This window comes from Octopus sinensis, linkage group LG16, assembly GCF_006345805.1.
Source record: "Octopus sinensis linkage group LG16, ASM634580v1, whole genome shotgun sequence".
Taxonomy (NCBI): domain Eukaryota; kingdom Metazoa; phylum Mollusca; class Cephalopoda; order Octopoda; family Octopodidae; genus Octopus; species Octopus sinensis.
Window position 1 is genome coordinate 6726447 of NC_043012.1, and position 13904 is coordinate 6740350.

Genomic DNA, 13904 nt, shown 5'->3' on the forward strand with positions numbered 1-13904 from the left:
CATCATCACCACCACCATCATCAGAATCCTCCTCATCATCATCATCGTCGTCGTCGTCATCATCATCATCATTATCACCTTCACCACAGCCACCAAAAGACTGGGAGATTATTATGTCACTTGAGAGAGGTAGGGTCAGGGGGATGGAGGTCCACTGGAAGGATTTCCCCAACATGGTGGTCATATATAGAATTGGTGCAGGTGTGGCTGTGTGGTAAGAAGCTAGCTTCCCAACCACATGGCTCTGGGTTCAGTCCCACTGCATGGCACCTTAGGCAAGTATCTTCTACTATAACTTCAGGCCGACCAAAGCCTTGTGTGTAGATTTGGTAGATAGAAACTGAAAGAAGCCCATCGTACATATATATATACATATATATGTATATATACATGCATACGTATATATATATATATATATATATATACACACACACACACACACACACATATATATGTATTTCTTCCTGTGTCTGTGTTTGTTGCTCCACCATTGCTTGACAACCGATGTTAGTGTGTTTATGTTCCCGTAACTTGGTACTCTGGCAAAATGGACTGATAGAATAAGTACAAGGCTTACAAATAAGTCCTTGGGTTGATCTGTTTTACTAAAGGCAGTGCTCCAGCATAGCCACAGTTAAATGACTGAAACAAGTAAAAGAACAAAAGAATATATATACACACACACACACACGATTTTCACATACACACACATGCTTGCGCACCTTAGTTCGTTGGGTGTCTCTGTTACCATTATTATTATTATTATTATTATTATTATTGTCTTTATTATCATCATTATCATTTTTATTATCGTTGTCATCATCATCATCATCATCATCATAATCTCCCTTTATTTAAACCTTTTTTTTTCAGTCATCTTGCCATGTTGGACCATTGAACGCTGCACATCGTTTTTTCTCCATTGTTTCATTCTCTCTCCAATTTTTTCCCTCTTAATCCTTTCTGTCAAAGAGCGAGGGCTCAAAACATAAAAGACTTTTCCATTTTCCCCAGCGTTAAGCTAATATACCTGCTTGTTGCTCCTACACCTGTCTTCATCTTTTGTTTTCTGTAAATTTGAACTATAGAGATAGATAGATAGATAGATAGATAGATAGATAGATAGATAGATAGATAGATAGATAGATAGATAAACGAATAGATAGATAGACAAATATATTATACATGCACCCATGTATATATAGTACAAAACAAATCAAAGAATTAAACAACCAAACTCCTGGAAAAGCAAAATCTCTTCTGCAATAAAACAACAACAATACACAAATCAGTGACAAGGGAATATCAAATGAAACCAAAAACCCAAATAATCCAACAAAACCCAGCACAAATGCATCAGACTTACCATCAACACAAGCATATTCTATGGAATATTCTGATATGTGTGGAGCCAGACGATTACAAGCAGGAGAGCGTAATTGCAAAATGCAAGGATTAGCTTTGTGACACATTTTTTTAAGGTATTTCAAACAACCCTTAACAAACGTCCGTCGGACTCCAGATGTGATTGACATGACAACAACCCAACCTTTTCTCCAGCATCCTATAGACGTACTGCTCAGGCCTGCTGAACATGTTGGTATCTTAAAATCAGGTCGAGGTTCGATGATTGGACATCGATGGTCATCTGCAAAAGACAGAGAAAGAGAAAATTATTGGAATATAATGTAATGAAATAATGATATTGTTTTATAAGACTGAAATTGAAATTATATATATATATATATATATATATATATATATATAATACATACATATACATACATAGATTCAGATGAATTAGGTGCCAGAATTTAGTACGGTATTATCCATACAGTTTCAAAATAAGGTGATTAAAATCAAAATAAGCAACAGGGATATCCAGAGGTAATGCAGTATGATCGTTTCGAGTGACTCCATTTAATTGAACAGTGCAACCATTACATCAATTTAAATGCAGAGCAATCCTCAGCTGCATAAATACATAGAATTAAATTAAATTAAAACAGTTGGACACATTAGTATAATTTTACCTGAAACCTCCAAGAAAGTAAGGAGATAGACAAAGAACATGCTGTCTTCACTTCAGCTTATATATATATATATATATATATATATATATATATATATCGAGGGTATGAGAGGCATTGGTGTCAGGTAATGCTGAGTAGTGCTATGGACAGATTATAGTTAAGCTTCAGGTTTGATGATGATACGAATGAGGAGTCCAGCATAGATTGTATATTAGCATGCATATATATAAAAAATTCACAGAATAAGATAAAAAATCCAAGGCTGTGAAAGTTTTCAGAACATTTATAAAGAGAAGGTCTTACAGCTGTTTCTGGGATATTTTATATATTCCTTCATCAGAGACGGTGCGAGAAAATGTTTATGTAATAGTTATTATAGAGAAGATATGAGATACAGAGTGAAGTGGAGGAATGAAAACAGATGTGAGATACATAAGGATATTGTATTTGCAGTTCCATTATTTAAGCAGAATGGTATGCATATAAGATTCCTGTACCTTGTGTGTGAGTTCCAATGGTGTTTATAATTAGTCATCCCAAGCATAGAGTCTTGTAAATGGTGTTATTCGATGTATATATGTATGTATGTATGTATGTATGTATGTATGTATGTATGTATGTATGTATATATGTATGTATGTATGTATGTATATATGTATGTATATATGTATGTATGTATGTATGTATGTATGCATGCATGTATGTATGTATGTATGTATGTATTTATGTATATATGTATGTATGTATGTATGTATGTATGTATGTATGTATGTATGTATGTATATATGTAGCAGTGTGGTAAGAAGCTGGATTCTCAACCACATAGTTCCGGGTTAAGTCCCACAGCATGACATCTTGGGCAAGTGTCTTCTCCTATAGCCTCAGGCCGACCAAAGCCTTGTGAATGGATTTGTAGAAGGAAACTAAAAGAAACCTGTCATACTGTTGTGTATGTGTGTGTATCATCATCATCATCGTCGTTTAACGTCCGTTCTCCATGCTAGCATGGGTTGGACAGTTCAACTGGGGTCTGGGAAGCCAGAAGGCTGCACCAGGCTCCAGTCTAATTTGGCAATGTTTCTACAGCTGGATGCCCTTCCTAACGCCAACCACTCCGTGAGTGTAGTGGGTGCTTTTTACGTGCCACCTGCACAGGTGCCAGGCGGGGCTGGCAACGGCCACGGTCAGATTGGTGTATTTTATGTGCCACCGGCACGGAAGCCAGTCGAGGTGGTGCTGGCATCGGCCACGAGTCGGATAGTGCTTTTTACGTACCACCAGACCAGGGATCCTGGCTGGTTCAATTCGATTTCGATTTCGCTTGCCCCAACATGTCTTCACAAGCAAAGGGGGTTGGCAAGGGTGCCTGTCGTACGGTCGCATTGGAGTATTTTACGTGCCACGGCCACGAGTCGGATAGTGCTTTTACGTACCACCAGACCAGGGATCCTGGCTGGTTCAATTCGATTTCGATTTCGCTTGCCCCAACATGTCTTCACAAGCAAAGGGGGTTGGCATGGGTGCCTGTCGTACGGTCGCATTGGAGTATTTTACGTGCCACGGCCCCGAGTCGGATAGTGCTTTTTACGTACCACCAGGCCAGGGATCCTGGCTGGTTCAATTCGGTTTCGATTTCGATTTCGATTTCGCTTGCCCCAACATGTCTTCGCAAGCATGGGGGGTTGGGATGGGTGTCTGTCGTCGGATGAGGTTCTATATCGACTTCGCTTGCCTCAACCGGTCTTTGTGTCCAAGGGAGGAAAGGCATTCATAAGTGGGCTGGGCTCACTTGTCCTGCCTGGTCTTCTCACGTACAGAATATTTCCAAAGGTCTCGGTCTCTGGTCATTTCCTCAGTGAGGCCTAAAGTTCGAAGGTCGTGCTTCACCACCACCTCGTCCCAGGTTTTCCTGGGTCTACCTCTTCCACGGGTTCCCTCAACTGCTAGGGATTGGCACTTTCTCACACACCTATCTTCATCCATTCTCGCCACATGACCATACCAGCGCAATCGTCTCTCTTGCACACCACAACTGATGCTTCTTAGGTACAACATTTCTCTCAAGGTGCTAACGCTCTGTCGAGTATGTACACTGACATTACACATCCATCGGAGCATACTGGCTTCATTCCTCACGAGCTTACGCATGTCCTCAGCAGTCACAGCCCATGTTTCGCTGCCATGTAGCATGGCTGTTCGTACACACGCATCATACAGTCTGCCTTTTACTCTGATGAGAGGCCTTTAAGTCACCTGCAGAGGTAAGAGCTCCCTAAACTTTGCCCAGGCTATTCTTATTCTAGCAGTTACACTTTCAGTTAAGGCACCCACCCCCACTACTGACTTGGTCACCTAGATAACGGAAGCTATCAACTACTTCTAGTTTTTCCCCCTGGAAGTGACGGAAGTTGTTTTCTGCAGATTTTCGGAGGTTAATGCTCCCGAGCATCTGCCACATACAAAAACTATCTTCCCAGTTAGCCTACCTTTGACATTGCTGCACCTCTTATGTGTCCATAGCTTACACTGGGTACATCTTATAGAGTTTCTACCTACACCTTTTCTACAGATCGAGCAGGGCCATCTTCCTGAAGATGTATTATATATATATATATATTATATATATATATATATATACATATATATGTATATGTTTGTGTGTCTGTGTTTGTGCCCCCATCACTTGAGAACTAGTGTTGGTGTGTTTACATTCTCGTAACTTAGCGGTTTGGCCAAAGTGACTGACAGAAAAAGTCCTGGGGTCAATTTGTTCAACAAAAGGCGGTGCTCCAGCATGGACACAGCAAAATTTATATACACACACACACACACACACACACATATATATATTATATATATAGACAGCAAAATTTGTTCCGTTATGTACAAATGCATATAAATATTGTATATATATACAAATATGTGTATAAGCATTTTATATATACACACGTGTATGTGTGTGTGTGTGTGTGTGGGTGTGCAATATTAATTTAGAAATAATTTCCAATTTCCAATATTACATTGATAACTGATTCATTATGTGACAATTTTTTTTTTTAATTACAATCAACATGAAATATCTTATTACAATGAAGAATAAATAGCAGTTTATAATAATTATGAATAATTATATTTATATATACACACATACATACACACACATACATACACACACACACACACACACACACACATATATATATATATATATATAATTTTGTTTCTTATATTAAGTACTTTTATTTCTTGATTATAATACATCCTTACACAAATACACACACACACACACACACACACAAACACACACGGCATGACTGTGGTTTAAAAGCATACTTCCCAAGCATCTGGTCATGGGTTTAGTTCTGCTGCACCCCACTTGGCCAAGTGTCTATTGCATTAGAACCAGGCTGACCAAAGCCCAGTAGGAATACACGGTAGATGGGAATTGAGAAAAAATAAAATGTCTCCTTTGTGAGCCATGCCAGGCTCTTGAGGACCGGTTTCCTGGTTTCAGTTGCGTATATGATCCCCACCTGGATGGGACGCCAGTCCATCGTAGGATTACTCATTTTTTGCGAACTGAGTGGACTGGAGTAAAGTGAAATGAAGTGTCTTGCTCAAGAACACAATGTGTTGCTTGGTCCAGGAATTATTGAAATCACAATCTTACAATCATGAGTATATATATATCATCATCGTTTAGCGTCTGCTTTCCATGCTAGCATGGGTTGGACAGTTCAACTGGGGTCTGGGAAGCCAGAAGGCTGCACCAGGCCCAGTCTGATCTGGCAGTGTTTCTACGGCTGGATGCCCTTCCTAACGCCAACGGGATATATACATATGTATATGTATATAGAGATAGATAGATAGATAGATAGATAGGGAGAGAGAGACAGAGAGAAACAGAGATAGAGATAGAGAGAGGCAGAGAGAACAAGTATGTGTGATACATGTTCAGATGTTGATGAGCAATGTCATGCTAATCAGTCATCTAGTCATTTCTTTTTGTGGAGCATGTGTCCTTCTATCTGTCTGTTCCTCTGTCTTCTATCTCTCTCTCTCTCCCTCACTCTCTCCCTCTCTGTCTGTCTATCTATCTATCTATCTATCATTCTCCCTATCTACCTATTTAACTATCTATTTATTTATGTGTGTGTGTAATATAACTGAAACGTTTGTTGGGCACAAAAAGTGTTTTGTTGGTTTGTGTATTGATTGTGTCTTTCAATGTTGAAGGAGACAATATTGATCTGACAGCTATCAGAGAAGGTTTTTCAAGATCCCTATCCATAGAAATAGTGTGGTTTTTTTTTCATGAAGTGCCCCAGGTTGCATGTAAGTGATATTCGAATGTGAAAGATTATGCAGGTTACAGTGAAGCAAATGATGGTATCGTCTTGATAGGAATAAGAAGTTTTAGAACTGACAGCAAGTAAGTCAATAATACCTGAGAGAATGAGAATGGAGGTAAAACCTAACCTTGAGACACACAGCAGTTAATATTGTGTGGGTTAAAGACAACCCCAAGTGCACACATATGGCATTGTAATCTGATAGAAAATTGTAAATTCAGGTAGTTAGTGTGTAGACAAGGTAAAAATATGTATAGTTTGAACCCTTTTGATAGCAATTCACGTGTTTAAAATTATCTAAATTAAGAACTTCCAGCAAAATTTTGCATTAATTTATATTCCTTACACCAGCTTAATAATGATTTCAAATTTTGGTACAAGGTCAGCAGTTGTATGGGATAGAGAAGTTGATTACATTGTGCCCAGTGTTCAACTGGTACATAGTTTATTGATCCCAAAAGGATGAGAGGTAAAGCTGACCTCAGCAGAATCTAAACACAGAATGTAAAACAGACAAAATGCCACCATTTTGTCCAGCAAGCTGATGATTCTGCCTGTTCGTCGCCTTAACACCAGCTGAATAAGAACAAAATGATTTTACTAAATTTCTCATTATTTTTAGAATTAATCAAAACACTGACAGTGTATTTCAGTAGAAATATGATAACGAAAGGGTTAAAACATTGGGAGCATTGGGAGTTCACAGTCATTCAGACCCTTTATACATCAAATCAAAATATTCCTTGTTGTTTTTATTTTAAAGGACAACTTCAAGAAACCATAATTAATCTTCCATTGTATCTATAACTCTCTAAAAGCAGCCACCAACATCTTCAATCTTCATAATAACCAGATCAGGAACAGTCCACCATAACTGAGAAACAGGTCACATGAGACATAGGGTCACATCACAAAAAGAATTGAAAGTGGTTTTCCATTAAGCCTGCCATTCAGAAAGTCCTGCAAGCTCAAGTTTTCCCATGAATGAACTTGATATTCACATCACAAGCAATTCTCAGATTACTACAGCTCAGTGACATAGCTAAAGTGTGTGCCATCCACGGAAGCCCTTGATTTAGCTGCTCTCCACAGCTGTCCCCTATACAGGCTTATACAGCAGACCCGAAGGTGCCACTTCTTCTGTACCACCACCACTACAACCACCACCACCACAATTCCACCTCAGCTGCACTGGTGTCATGACCATCACTGCTACTAACAATACCATCGCTATCACTAATGTTATCACCTACACTTTCACCCTTATCATTACCACCAGCACCAGCACCAGCACCATCATCACTGCCATCACTAAAACAGCAACAACACCATCACTGCCACCATTTCTAGAATTACTACTACTACTACCACCACTGCCGCTGCTGCCAACACCACCACCACCACCATCACTAACACTGTAACATCACCACCAGTGCCACCATCTTCAGAATTACTACTACCACCAGCACCAGCACCAGCACCAGCACCACCACCACCACCACCACCAGCATCAACAGCACCACTATCACTACCACCATCACATCACCATTAAGGCCACAACTGTCTTCACCAACCCCCCTCCACCAATTCCACCATCACCACCACCAACCCAGCTACAGTACAACCACTGCCACCATCATCAGAATTACTACTACCACCAACACCATCACCACCACCACCACCACCACCACCACCAACAGCACCACAATTACTACCATCATCACATCACCATTAAGGCCACAACTGTCTTCACCAACCCCCCTCCACCAATTCCACCATCACCACCACCAACCCAGCTACAGTACAACCACTGCCACCATCATCAGAATTACTACTACCACCAACACCATCACCACCACCACCACCACCACCACCACCAACAGCACCACAATTACTACCATCATCACATCACCATTAAGGCCACAACTGTCTTCATCAACCCTCCTCCAGCACCACCACCACCGACAACCCAGCAACAGTACCCCCAACACCACCATCACCAGAATTACTACTACCACCGACACTACCACTACCATCACCACCACCACTATCACTACCATTATCACCATTCAGGCCACAACTGTCTTCACCGATCAGACCCCCTCCAACAACACCATCACCACCACCACCAACCCAGCAACAGTACCACCTCCACCAGAATTACTACTACCACTAACAGCAACACCTCTACTACAACCATTACTCTTTTGATCAGTGTATGATGCCAAAGGCCATGCTTTCTGCTACACCCATTCAGTCTTACGATGAGAAATGTAAATGTTTTCTTTACATAAACTTCTGTTAATTTCTCTTGAAACGAACAAATGTTATTATTAAATCTAGGAAATTCATTTTTAAAATTAATAAAAATATTTACACAAAATTTTAATTTTTATCTTTTGTTTGTTCTTTTTAAATAATTATGACATTTTGAAGAACATTGGATTATCGGCATTGTTGTTGTTGTTGCATAAAATGTTGTGTGGTAGCTGTCCCAACATCTTTTTTAAAAAATCTATATTCTGAGCTCAAATCCCACCAAGACTGAACTGTGCTTTTCATCCTTCAAGGGTCGATAAGAAGGACGGAAGACCAGTTAAATACTGAGGTCTGATGTAATTGGCAGTACCTCCATCCCTCTTTCCAAATTAACATTCAAAAGGGCTGACAAATAGCATCGCGCTTGAAACTCAAGAGTACCAACGAATTTGAATCAAACTGTTTTGATCCGTGGGTCATTCAAACACAAGGAAGCTAAAAAACAAGCACGTGGATCCTGTTGATACCACCAAGAAACAATAATGAACTTCTTTACTACACTCAACTTGAAATTTATAGCTATTATACCTACCACCGACAAAACACCACCACATGGATTCTATTGAGACCAGTAAGAAACAATTATGAACTTTTCTATTACACTTTACATTTTATAATATTTTTGATAAGGTTCGTTTTTTCAAGAACCGAAACATGTAAAATTCATAAGAAAATTAAAATTTATCTAATATAGTGGCGTTTTCAGACTTCTTTTTTACAAATATAGACCCACTCGTATACGATCTACTCTTATTATAAATATATATATATATATATATATATATATATATATATAAATACAGTGTACATCTAAACACAAAAGAGGTATCCATCATAGGACTACCTGCACGCTAGAGATGACAGTTAAATTCCAAACTACTATTAAGGATAAAATTTCAAATGGAATGAAAAATAAAATCATTTACCATCTAACTCTTGGACCAATGGTTTCAGACTTTTTTTGCAAATAAAATAATTTGCTAGGTGAGGCCTTCTTCAGCAGGTACACCTTAGATTAAATATATATATATATATATATATGCCATTGAAATCAGGAACCTGACCCTTATGAGTCTATAGGGTTTGAGAAAAATGCTTTATTCTTACTTATGACTTCATAGTCAAATGTGTCCTTCCTTTCAAGGCACAAGTGTACAGTTTTGAAGAGATACGTGCCTGCTATTTCTAACTGGTTGAGAGATCATGTGAAGTCTTTCCTGTTGATTTGTGTGAAAAGCAAGTTTTATGCTGAAGAGAAAAACCATCATCTAAATTAGTATTGACCGAATCAATAAATGTATATTGAACTGGATTTTATGATATTGATAGTGGTGGTGGTAGCTTAGAGGTGGTATGGTCATGATGGTTATGGTGGTGGTGGTAGAGAGAATAATTGTGGTGATGGAGATGGCGGTGAACTTGTTAGTAACAGTGGTGGTAGTTGGAGGAGTGATATGGTAGGTCATGCAGTGATGGTGGTAGTGGTGGTGGTGTTGTTGACGAAAATGGTGCTGGTGACCGTGATGATTTTAATGTTGGTAGCAATGATGATGATGATGGAGTAGTGGTTGTAGCAATGTTTGTCTTTGCAGCAGCAGCAGTAACAGTAGTTATAGTACTATTAATTGGTACTGGTAAGGCAGCAAGCTGGCAGAGTCATTAGCATGCTGGGCAAAATGACTTTGCAGCATTTCATACATCTTTATGTTCTGGGTTCAAATTCTGCTGAGGTCAACTTTGCCCTTTCATCCTTTTGGAGGTGAGGTGGGGGGTCAATAGAATTAGAATGAGACGAACACTGGAGTTGATGTAATCAACTTACCCCTCCCCCAAAATTGCTGGCCTTGTGCTAAAATTTCAAACCAGTAATAACCACATTGGGGTCATAGTTTTGATACCAGTGGTAGGATTGGTGCTGCTTGCGAAAACCATGGTGTTGGAGATTGTCATGGTGCTGGTAGTGGTTTCCGTCTGATCTGGCATGGTGGTGGTAGTGGAGGAAGCAATTTATACGATAAATAAAATCTGCTTCATTTACTTTTTCATTCTTTTACTTGTTTCAGTAAGTTGACCATGGCCATGCTGGAGCACCACCTCGAAGGGTTGTTATTTTAGTTGAACAAATTGACCCAAGGACTTTTTTGTTTTAAAAAAGCCTAGCACTTATTCTATCAGTCTGTTTTGCAGAGCTGCTAAGCTGTGGGGATGTAAACACACTAACACTAGTTATCAACTGGAGAAGCAAGGACAAATACAGACACAAAGATGCACACATACACACACACCAACGTATATATATATATATATATATATATATACATATACGTGATGGTGGCACATAAAAGCACCCATTACACACTCAGAGTGGTTATCATTACGAAGGGCATCCAACCGTAGAGACCATGCTAAATCAGATTGGAGTCTGGTGCAGCCCCTCAGCTTACCAGCCCTGGTTAAATCATTGAATCCATGCCAGCATGGAAAATGGACATTAAATGATGATGATGACGATATATATATATACATATATGGGCTTCTTTCAGTTTCTGTCAACAAAATCTACTCACAAGGCTTTGGAGGACTTGAGGCTATAGTAGAAGACACTTGCCCAAGGTTCCATGCAGTTGGATTGAACTCGGAACCATGTGGTCGGGAAGCAAGCTCCCTACCACACAACCACGTCTATGCCTTGAATTCTAGACATAAATTTCAGAATTAAACACTGCTGCCGCTATCACCACCAGCATCACCACCAGCATCACCACCAACAACAACAACCGCAACAAGATATAAAAAATCCCCACCATTGCTCAGAGACTGTATAAATTAGTTTGATACAGAGAAGGCAAAAAACAACAACAAACAAAATATCCAAACGAAACTGCTATTGGCTGAATCAACAACAAATATTTTAAACTGGATTTAATGATAGTTATGCTCCAGGGTTTTGTTTTAATTTAACAGTTGATAATTAACAATTCATAAGCCATGAAATTTAATGAAAAAAAAATAGAAAAAACTAAAAAGAAACACATCACTGTTTGTTAGAGGTCACACGGATAAATGAAAGCCAGGGACGTTTGTGTATATGTAAGAGGAAGATGGCGCAGAAATTTGATGTATGGCGGTGGCGGTGGTGGTGGAGGTGGGTGATGGTGGTGGTGGCGCTTGTGGGGGAGGGCGGGGGACATGGAAGCTTCCATTTGTATAATTAATAAAATGATTTTGAGATATAGCTAAAATATAAATTAACGACTAACATTTTAATGTAAATGATATAAAGCATTGTTTATATGCAACCTATTTTTAATAGGAAAATAAAAGTGCGTCAGGTTTTGTGTGTGTGTGGTGGTGGTGGTGGGGGGGGCGGTATTTTGGTCGAGTCAGACTCTTGCTACACTGAAATTCATTTCAGGATGCACAGAGTCTTCAGGCAAGTTGGTGAAATTCAGAAGTGCAAAAAACTGACTCAACAAATATAAAATATTATCAATCTCTATAACAGCATCAGGTACCCTTTGTCCCAACAGTCAACACTAGATGTGTGTGATGTGTGTGTGTATGTGTATATATATATATATATATATATAGTTAATCCAAACAAGAAAACACAAAAAAAACACAGCAATGTGAGGACATGGAACAAATAAAGTATTATTGGATGCTCAGGAAAGAAGAGAAGAAGGAGGGTTTAACGTTTCGAGCGGAGCTCTTCGTCGGAAACATAGGAGAAGGAAAGATCCAGAGAAGGGAAGACAGAGGAAAAAAAATCGCCAACGGTACTCACAAGGTCATATATATATATATATATATATATATTATATATATATATATATATATATATATATATATATATCTATATATATATATATATATATATATATATATATATATATATATAATATATATATATATATATATATAATATATATATATATATATATATATATATATATATATATAAACCAAACCTCACCAACTGGATTATAGCAAGGATTGAAAACTTCCTCCCGGAGACTTGCAAAATGTGTGACAAACAGTACTGCATTACATTTGGCCAAAAACCAGCTTTGGCATGCTTCATCTGTGGACAAGGAATACACGAAGCGTGCTACTTATAAAAAGATAAATAACCACACCATTCCAGATATTCTAGGCCTACACTGGCTATGCAGTTATTGTTCACCAAGGGCCACAATAACGAATGAACCTAGGACCCTACCACAGACAGGCCGTTCTAAACAGACATTGATTGGCGAAACTGACATGGCAAATAAATCCTGCCACACACAGGCCATCCAAGTGCCTCTTGTAAATGACAAGAATGAAGACAATGACATGCAAACACCTACAAAACAAGAAACAGGAGATCCTGCAGAAAAAGACCAAACTTCCCACGAAAAGAAACAGATCCAGAGCAAACGCTCAAATGAAGAAAGGCCAGTATGTATCCATTACAGGCGCAACAAGTGCAAACATGGTCTTTCAGGTACAGGGTGCATGTACAGTCACCCCAAACCATGCAGACCATATATCAACTTCGGTACTGATCGAAAAAAAGGATGCCAAAATGGCCGAGAATGTGAACTCCTTCACCCAAAGATGTGCCGCAATTCGCTGAGAAAAAAAGAATGTTTTGGTGAGAATTGCAAATTTATGCACCGGAAGGGTACAATTCACATAAAAACTACTGAACCCACACCACCAGGACCAAGCTCAGCAGGGTATGAAAACCATTTCCCAAAAATGCGGAACCCAGGTCATGGCTCAACAGTGAATGAAAATCATGCTACTCAATTGCATACATCAGCTGTAACAAACCCAAACTCGCAGAAATTCGATATAGTAATGAATGAAAGCAGTTTTTTAGGCATAATCTACCAACTACAACAACAGCTGTACTCCATACAGACGACTCAGCAAAACCAGGCAACATTGATACAAAGGCTGACACCTGGACTTACAGGGCACATACAACAAATACAGACAGCCCAGCAGACCGAATATCCAGTCAGCACAGTCCCAGCAACTACAACAGTCTTGCCAACAATAGGGCAGATGTATCCGGTACAACAAGCATAATAACAGCAAATATCCAGGGTCTTTATCCGAAAACAAAACAGTGTAAAGTCCCTTTCTTGGAAGAATTAGCAACAGAAAACAACTCCAAAATAATTGGAATTTCTGAAAGTCATTTCAA

The 13904-nt window shown here is 39.0% G+C and overlaps 1 protein-coding gene across 4 annotated transcripts in view; it reads right to left on the bottom strand.

Annotated features, from left to right (window-relative positions):
• LOC115220440 (synaptogenesis protein syg-2) overlaps nucleotides 1-13904 on the bottom strand; it is a 675863-nt gene that overhangs the window by 345661 nt on the left and 316298 nt on the right. For all 4 annotated transcript variants that reach the window (XR_003882533.2, XR_003882534.2, XM_029790569.2 and 1 more), the window contains exon 2: nucleotides 1367-1648. Coding sequence is in view for 2 of the 4 variants with exons in the window: in XM_029790569.2 (XP_029646429.2) it covers nucleotides 1367-1648 (282 nt within the window). In the remaining 2 variants the exon portion in view is untranslated. The remainder of the gene's footprint in view (nucleotides 1-1366; nucleotides 1649-13904) is intronic.